Here is an 8,952-nt window from a genome sequence, read left to right as displayed (position 1 = left end):
ACCGTTGAGCTCGGTGGTATTGTGGTAAACTTTGAAATTTAGAGGGGTCTAACCTCTGTTCAACTCCCTGCATTGGAATTAATAACTCCATATTATTTTTATTTACAGTGAATGAGTGGGTCGATTGTAAATAGATTGTTTTTATGATTATTCTTTGAAGATTCACTATAATTCGATGATAGATTCATAGGAAGGATTAATTAAGAACTAATGAAATTATTTAATGGCAGACTTTGATCTATAAGGTAATAATCGTCTCACTCAAAAAGTTTTTTTTTTTTTTTTTTTTACAATTAAAAAAACACGTTTTGTCTATTTGATTAAAAAAAATTAATTTTATAGTTCAAAAATAATTTTTATTAAATGTGAAAAAATTTAAAATAATATTGTAGTGATTAAAATTTCTATATTATTTCTCTCAATCCTTCGCCTCCTATTTATTTTATATTCTTATTAATTTCTCATAATTACCTTTTATTCTGTAGAATGAAAAGAAAATAAATGCCTTTCTCTATAAAAGAAAAAAAAAAAATAGGTGGCATTACAAAGCCATATATGTATTTCGTTCCAAAATTCTCGCTTAATTAATGCGTTTTTTTTATAATTAATTAATATGTTTCTCTTAAATTGTCTAATACATAGAGCAATAAAAAGATCAGTTATCATGACAATTATTTAAGATATTTTATAATTTTGTATTAATTTTTAATATTTAAATTTATTATGCACTTAGCAATAATATTATTTATATTGTACTGTTAATTATTTTACATGTTTGTAAGTTATTATAAATTTATTAGGTAATAGAGTATAAAATTATAATTTTTAATAAGTGAGAATAAATAAATTTCAAATATAAAATTATACTAAATATATAAACTAGAAGAAATTCAACTGCATTAAGCGACGTAGTATCAAACAATAAAATTCCTTTCAACTCAATTCTAATTAACATTCATTTAAAATGAATTCTAAAATTAAAATTCATTTGAAATTTAAAACTATAGAGCTAACTTTTTTGCATCACAACCAAATTTAATTTAATTTAAAAAAAAAAATAGCATTAAAACTTAAACAATAAGCTTTAATAAAGTATTACTGGAGTGGTATTAAAGTCTTAAAAGAAAACTTCAGTAGCTGTTGTTTATGATGTACAGTTTCATTTGATGGAGTAGTAGACTTGGCTCCTCCAAACAATAAGAATCCAATAAACCTAAAAATTTAAAACCTTTGTAATCAAATTTCCCAAAGCAATCATATTACCTTCGACCAATCACCGTTAGTTATTTCTATACATACACACATAAAATACAGTAGAAGACATATAATACACGTATACACTACGATAAATTTGCAATTTGCAGCATCAAATAGCAACTAGCTAGCAGCAAATCATGCCCTAATGGCGTACTTTTGCTAAGACTAGTTGCCCCATTCAACATTCTTTTTCTTCCCAAGTGATCTCTTCTCATTACGTTTCTCTGCCTACCAAAAGCAGGATTCTCATGTCACTTCCCAACAATTTAAGTTTCCAACCCTTGGCTTTCTGCATAGAAGTAAACGAAAACATTAGCATTGCTGCCAAAATTCTTGGCTTTCTGCATAGGAGTCAAAATTCTATGTAAATGGCACTCATCATCAAACCCACTTCAATGGATTATACTTTTAACGATTTCAAATAAGCCTAAAACCATTCTAGATGACAACTCTTGCAAGGCTAAATGCTGTCAATGACATTGGGTTACTATTCCAAAAGAATAGTCGCCCATGGGTATGTCTAGCACAACATGTTTGATTCATCTTGACAGCAGTTCAACACAAAAGGATACTTCTCAATAATGTCACCATAGAAAAGCACCTAAAGTGAAAAAGTTCAAGGAGGTAAGAACGTTCAAGGAAACTTCTACGATAACGTTTCCAATTGTTGTTCCAACAAAACCCCTCTAGCGTGGAGAAGAAAGCTTGATCTAACCAATTACTATGCTGATTTATTAATGCAACAATTTGCCTATTTGGACCTGTTGTTTCAGAAATTATATTTGTGAAGGTATGAGCACATACAATACAAAAGACAGAATCAAAATACAAAAGACAGAATCAAACATGCACATATATTCATATACAAAATTAGCGCACCTTCACCACAAAGTTGCTCAAATCGAGCAACTATGTGCTTCCCATATGTGTATTTCTTCAAAGCATGAAGATGAACTCTTACGCGGTTGAGCAATATTTCCCGCTGTTTATCATTACTAATTTCAAGGATCTTTTGGACCACATAATTTGCAAATTGGTCCTTCATCATTATCTAGAATACAGAAGAAAAACAAGACAAAATTCGGTGAGCTGTTGCTCATAATCCCTATATGCAGTGAACTAGCAACATCTGATATAGAAATAAACAAAGCACATTGACAATAATTTTGTTCAAATAAAATTTCTTTTATAATGACTGGAGGCAAGAAGTAGTTCATCCTCTGAGATTCTGATATCCTCCATAACAGTGAAGAGTTGATAATAAATATAACATGGAAGTTTTTTTTTTTTTTTTTTTTTCTTTTAATGTTTTAGGTTTGAATATAATGACAAATTCTATATCCAGTTCAAATTTAACCATGAAGAAACGTATAACTTAATAAAAGAGAGAGTTTTTCTAACTAAAAGAGATGGAAGTTGGATCCTCGACAAGCATGTATCATTTCATTTCTCAAATTTAATGTGAAATTCATAATAAATTAACAGAAGCAGCATGCAACCCCTAATTATGCTGAAAATAATATAAATCAAACACACATGGCTGTTAGGTTGGCTCATCTCAAAGCCTTACAAATAACCCAACAAAAACAAAAGATTAAATTGGTTTGGTATGCTATACATGTATTTTCAGGTCATCATGATATTATTCAGAAATGTCAACTCGACTTACCAACAAGTGGTCATTTTCCTCAGATTGCCCAATGATCTCCTCAATCAAGAGCTCCCGCTCAGCTGAATTGCCATGCTCTAAACACTTTTCAATGACATTTGACGCATACTTATGCTGACTCATTTGCAAAATTTTCCCTGTCACCTTGCTGATAATCTGGCTCCTTTCACAGGGCTTTCCCCTCTCCAAAACATGCTGCAAGGAGCACAAAATTTTTAAGAAAGACCAGAGACAAGATAACCAATAAATAAGCTCACATGGCCATGCATGACAATATATTAATCTCACTGTTGGAGGAAAAAAAAGGTCTAGATTACAAAATGTAATACCCAAATAAATTAAAGCAAAAGTCCATACATCAGGGGAAGTAAACAAGCAAGCAGCACAAGGAAAAATAAAATCAACCTGGGTGACATAGTTGCCATATTGGTCTTGAGCAAGAAGGTAAGCAGAATCTAAGATTTCATCCACTATGCATTGACTTTGCAGGTCATCTGAGCAATGCTCCAAAACTCTCTATGACAACCAAAACCACAAAAGTTTGAAGAGTAATTTAGCATAAATGACAAAGGTACCTGTGTACCAATCAAACAATGGATAAGTACCTGAATGACACGACAACCATAGGGATGAGTAGCAAGTGCAGCAACTTGGCCTCGAAAAGCAGAGATAATAAATTCAATGTTCTTTGTAGGCACACATTCTATGCACTTCTGTATTACATGATTTCCATTTTGATCATGTACGCATCTCATAACATGCCCATCAAGCTCTTGAACAAGCTGTGTTTTCTGATCAAGCTCAATCACTTCGAGGGCCTAGGAAAAGTAATTATGCCATTATCTATATAGCATCTGAACTATAAAATCACCTACATTAAATGAGTCTCTTAATGATATAGGGACAACCTACAAATCCCTGACTGATTATATTTGTGTAACTCTACTCAAGTCAATCATTTGTTTAAAAAAAGTAAAAAACGGGATGTTAAACATGCTTAAGGGAATTGTAAGACTGCAAACATTAATGTATTTAACTTACTTTCTGTATCACACGGCAACCATACATCTGCAAACTCAACTGCAGCATCTGTCCAGAGAGTTTATCTGCAAGCTCCTTTCGCTGTTCAGGACTTCCATGCTCAAAAAACTGCAACACAAACAAGCAGTTCAACATTCAGTAACTTGCCATTTATGAGCAGAAAGGATCCAAATCTTTAAGATAATTGGCATCCACCAATTTTTTTTTAAGGGATGTTCGGTTTTGTTTGGGGGGGGGGGGGGAGAGGGGGAGAGAAGCGGAGGAGAGAGAGAGAGAGAGGGGTGTTTAACCTCTTAAGGCACACAAATCATAAAAGCATACCTTCTGAATAACATAATTTCCAAAAACATCTGTCATTAACTTTGAAGCATGAGGAAGTACTTCTTTAAATACTGACACCTTTTCCTCAAAACTACAATGTTCCAGTTTCTGCTGAATAAATCGACTGCCGTGTTGATCAACACTGAAGTTAAACAAGAAATAAAATTACTTTTTATGTGGGAAGTGATAAGGCAATCACATTAGAGATGCAAGCAAAACAAGCTAAATATAGAACACTGCCTGAATTCAACTATATGTCCCCCTATCTCAGAGAGTTCAAATTTTCGGGCACTGCTTGATTTCAGTTCTTCAAGAAAATAATGCCTTTTGGGCTCATCAAAGCTGTTGACTCCTCTCTGACCGTGACCTCCAGAATATGGTCCTACATTTCTACTTGAACCTTGGGGAAACCTCATGTCATTCTGCTGACCAATATGATTTATTCCACCTACAGGAGATGATGGTAGTACTGGACTGGCAAGTGGTGCACCTGAGAATTGGGTCATGACACCCACATCTGGAGGACCTCCATAATAACTATTACCAGTAATTCCCACTTTTCCGGGACTTAGCATGCTTAGACTGCCATTTGTTGGAGGCTGAAGTTTATGATCACCCCTATAAGTGGAAAAAAATGACTCCTTCTGAGGAAGAAAAGAATCAGCCTGTCCCCCAGTGGGACCACTTGATGCCAAACGATTCTGCTGAAATGAAGCACCATACGCATCTCCAAAAGGATTCTGAAAGTATTGCATATAAAGTGGATCAACATAGGAAGGTTGAAGCATTAATCCCTGTTGTCCATAAAACTTGCCCAGGTGTTGCAGACCTCCTACTTGTGGAATGTTTTCCCCAGCTGAAGAAGCAGCAGTTCGGCCACCATAGCCTGGACTAGAAGCACCAAATGGCACAGGAATGGCACCATGAGAAGGATAGCCAGTCATAAAAGGGGGAAGGAATGCAGAACCTAAAGCATATCCGCCCATGCCGTATTGTGGAGAATATAAACCAGATGGCTGAAAGTTATGGTAAAATGGAGTCCCTCCCGTCATATAGGCTGCTACTGATGCATACGAAGGAGAGTTAAGTACAGGAGAATGCAATGATGGCTGTACCTCAATAGTGGAGATCCTAGGATGGTCATGGGAAAATTTTACCATGCTATTGTGAGATTGATTCATTGGCTGAGTAATTATTTGAGGCTGGACTCGTTGAGCCTGATGAGGATTGCCTTGTTGCATATTCCTCCCATAAGATCGTTGCTCTTCTTTGTTGTTTCTAATTTTAGGCTCCTTTCTTGTAATACCTGACTGAAAGGTACTGGTAACTGACGCATGGCCCTCCAAACCAGTGTCTTTTGGTTTCTCATGAAGACATGATGCACCAGGATAAGAGGCAACTGTAGGATTACTATCAGCTATTAGCCTGATAGCATCTACCTCCAAAGCATAACTGTTGACGCAGACATCATCAGAACCTGAATTTGATTCTGATGCTTTTGAAATGTTCACAGAGGAAACATTTGGTGAAATTACATGAGTATCCAGATCAACTACTTCCTCTGCTGCATGGCTTGAAGAACGAGACTGACTATAAACAGGAGATGGGGTGCGAGGAAAGTCTTCCTACAAATCCACGAAGAGGTCAAAGGTGATAATTAAAGCAAAGCAACACAAATGAGAAAGTTGTAATTGCTTTATGATCTCAAAATTTTACAAACAACTTGGCAACCAAAAGCTATACTTGAAGTTATATATATATATATATATATATATATAAACCTATATTCAAGCTAACCTGCTAGAATCTAATCATTGTCTGGTCAAAATAGAAAGCTGAATACCTGTATCAGGTCAACCAAACTTTTATGACGACCTGCCAAAGAAGTTGTGTTCGGTCCAGAGATAGGTGCACTGCTATTTTCTGATGCTCCTCTGGGTGACTTATCATCCTCTGGCTCTTCCTTATGGGTTGAAAGCATAGAAAGTTGCAAGGATTTAGTGCCACTGTCGTCTATAGAAGCAGACCTCCAATTGCCTAAACCACCAAAACGACATACAAGTTGTCTATTTTCTCGTGACATTAGAGGTGGGGGAAGCCTTGGATTCAAGTTGATATTCGAGCAATAGTATGCAAAATAAGCTGGATCAGAACGCAGTTGCTCCTCAGACTCACAATTCTCAATAGCACTGCTTAAACTTTCCAAGCTAGAACTCATGATTAAGTTTTGCTGAGCTAAAAGGTTTCCAATAGCAGCAAATGAACCCTCCATACTTGGTGGTGCACTGCCACTTCGACTGGGAATCATATCTGTTTGACCTCCATGGAATCTATGCCCCTTCACAAGCAATCCCAAGTTCTCTGCAGCCATATTACTTAAGGGTGACCCAAATATAGCTGCATCCTTAGAAGAGGGACACTTTGTAGCTCTGCCACTCTCCACCATTCTCATAGGGCTCTCAGTTGCCATCCACTTAGGGCTACACAGAACCCTTTTTTTTTTCTTTTCTTTTCTTTTTGGAGGCAAAAAAGAAGGTCACACTATTCCCTCCATTGCAGCTGACCCATTTTGTTGACCCTTGCTGCATTCAGCGATTTAAAGTTCCAATAAGAAAAGAGAAGAAAAATATGAATAAGAATAAAAAAATTGTAAGATCAGAATATCAGATGCGGAAACACAACCGTCTTAAGCGTGAATGCCCACAAAAAAGTCTAAATCTGACTCAAATTTAAGTTCACATTTCCTCTCACCATGAACTCCACATCAATTTTAATAGAATATCTCTTCACACTACCCCGGTTCTTGCTGCCCAAAACTCCCTTTATAAGTAGAAAAAGTCTAGGTCACACCATTTTGCACAAGCCAACTAAACCAAAACGGATAAAGATTACACACCACACATAACTCTAGCCACATAACTATGAAGTGACAGATGATCCACAGTTGTTCCATATACACGAAAAACTAGTTAACAGAGGAGATAGCGATAAAGCAACAAAATGAGTCTTGGCAGAAAGTTGATCCATCCAGAATCTACAAGCATGGAATATAAGATGTTTAGGGGGAAAATAAAAGACCATGATATCAAGGAAAGGGCATACGAAATCTCAAGGAACAAGAGGCTTTCCATGAAACAACAGGAACCCAGAACACATTGATTATTTGATTACCTGTTGTAACAAGCCCACTCCTTATAACTAGGTAGAACTGAATTGTCTCTTCAATCCTCCATATTTCATAATGAATTAAAACTCAAAAGTTGGTTACTTTTCATAATTTCAATATCTGAAAGTTCAAATATTGAGCTTTAAATACCCAATTCCAAACAACATCAGGATAGACACTGCACAATTTTATGATTTTGAACCATATAATAACTTTGTGTGGGTGCCTTTTGAAATGATCGTGTTCAAATTCTCCTCTCTGCTCCACACACCACACGCAACAGCTAGCTCACGAAAAAGACTAAACCCCATAAAGAAATAAAGAATGATAAACCAAAAAGAGAATACACTTGAATAATCATCATCGCTCAACAACATTAAAAAAAGGAGGGGAAAAAACAAAATTTCCCGGTAAAAACTGGCAGGTACACCCGTAAACTTAGCATAAGCGGAGAAACATGCGAAAAGAAGCTGAATTCAGGAAAATTAAACAAACCCATTAATTTTGAAGAACAAAGTCCGTGTGGAAATAGCTAGTCAACAATCAAAATTCAATGATCACAGAGATATGGATAGTAAAGACAGAAAGGGTCAAGTGTGTGCATTAGTGTATCTATGTAGAAGGAAGGAGCAGAGCAATGAGAGTCTCACCCACCCAACCAAAGTCTGATGGAGAAACCTTGTAAGAAGACGAAAACTTTAGAGAGAGAGAGAGTGAGAAAGAGAGTTGCGCTTTGTAAATAACAAATGTCGCTTGCAAAAAACCCTCACAGTTAGCCCAGGGTTCAAGTCTTGGACTCTATCTCTCCTTTTCCATTAAAAACACTTGAAGAATTAATTAATAAAAGTAATTCCATTTTTTTTTCTCTTAATGACGAAAAAGCCATTGCGCGTACTTTAGTCCTACAACAAAAAGACACGTGTTCGTTAAGAAAGCAATAACATTGACACGTGGCTCAGTAGCCTGTCGTCCTGGTTAGGGTGCGTTTGGACTTTGCAACATTTTTGCTTTTCCTTTTTTAGCATCTGTATATGAAGACTTTTTTAGAATTAAAAAATTTTCCTTTTTCAGAGAATAAAATACAGAATTATCCCAATGGGAAAAAATAGTGATGTTTTGTAATTGTTTCTCTCCTCCTTTCTCTCACCTGCAAACGAATGCTATGCAACATAACCATTTCTTCATATTCTTCGTCACGCCACCAGAGTTGAACGGATAATGCGAGGACAAGGATAAAATAGTAATTGGGGAATGGGAACAATTATGAGGAGATGGATATTCATATTCTATTAGTGTGAGAAAAGCTAACAAAAGCGTACAAATAAAGCAAAAATTCGGTCACCGGCTATTCTGCGCTTCCCGGCAAAATTAAACAGTAGTCAAACGAACAAGCCCATAGTAGACACATTTAATTATGGTAATTACAAGTAAAACAAATTCACTTGTATGATAAGATGTCCCTGGTAAATTAAAATAAAAAGGAGGCGAGGCTGAGACA

The 8,952-nt window shown here is 35.8% G+C and overlaps 1 protein-coding gene across 4 annotated transcripts; it reads right to left on the bottom strand.

The window, feature by feature from the left end:
- Positions 1-1,229: 1,229 nt before the first annotated feature.
- LOC110665711 (pumilio homolog 5) lies at positions 1,230-8,266 on the bottom strand. Of its 4 annotated transcripts, none has more exons than XM_021825936.2 (10): positions 8,109-8,266; positions 6,132-6,870; positions 4,529-5,913; positions 4,289-4,430; positions 3,968-4,075; positions 3,532-3,744; positions 3,332-3,442; positions 2,927-3,121; positions 2,137-2,308; positions 1,230-1,546 (listed from the first exon to the last, which is right to left on the bottom strand). In XM_021825936.2, exons 2-10 carry the CDS (start codon positions 6,756-6,758, stop codon positions 1,524-1,526), a joined length of 2,976 nt encoding a protein of 991 aa, XP_021681628.2. In that variant the 5' UTR covers positions 6,759-6,870; positions 8,109-8,266; the 3' UTR covers positions 1,230-1,523. The 4 variants fall into 4 exon arrangements, with proteins under 4 accessions (XP_021681628.2, XP_021681627.2, XP_057988881.1 ...); XM_021825935.2 differs by having other exon boundaries at positions 8,105-8,259; XM_058132898.1 differs by lacking the exon at positions 8,109-8,266 and adding an exon at positions 7,460-7,860.
- Positions 8,267-8,952: the final 686 nt, after the last annotated feature.

This window comes from Hevea brasiliensis, chromosome 13 (genome assembly GCF_030052815.1).
Source record: "Hevea brasiliensis isolate MT/VB/25A 57/8 chromosome 13, ASM3005281v1, whole genome shotgun sequence".
Lineage (NCBI taxonomy): Eukaryota > Viridiplantae > Streptophyta > Magnoliopsida > Malpighiales > Euphorbiaceae > Hevea > Hevea brasiliensis.
The sequence above is the reverse complement of the archived record's forward strand: the minus strand, read 5'-3'. Positions and strand labels throughout refer to the sequence as shown.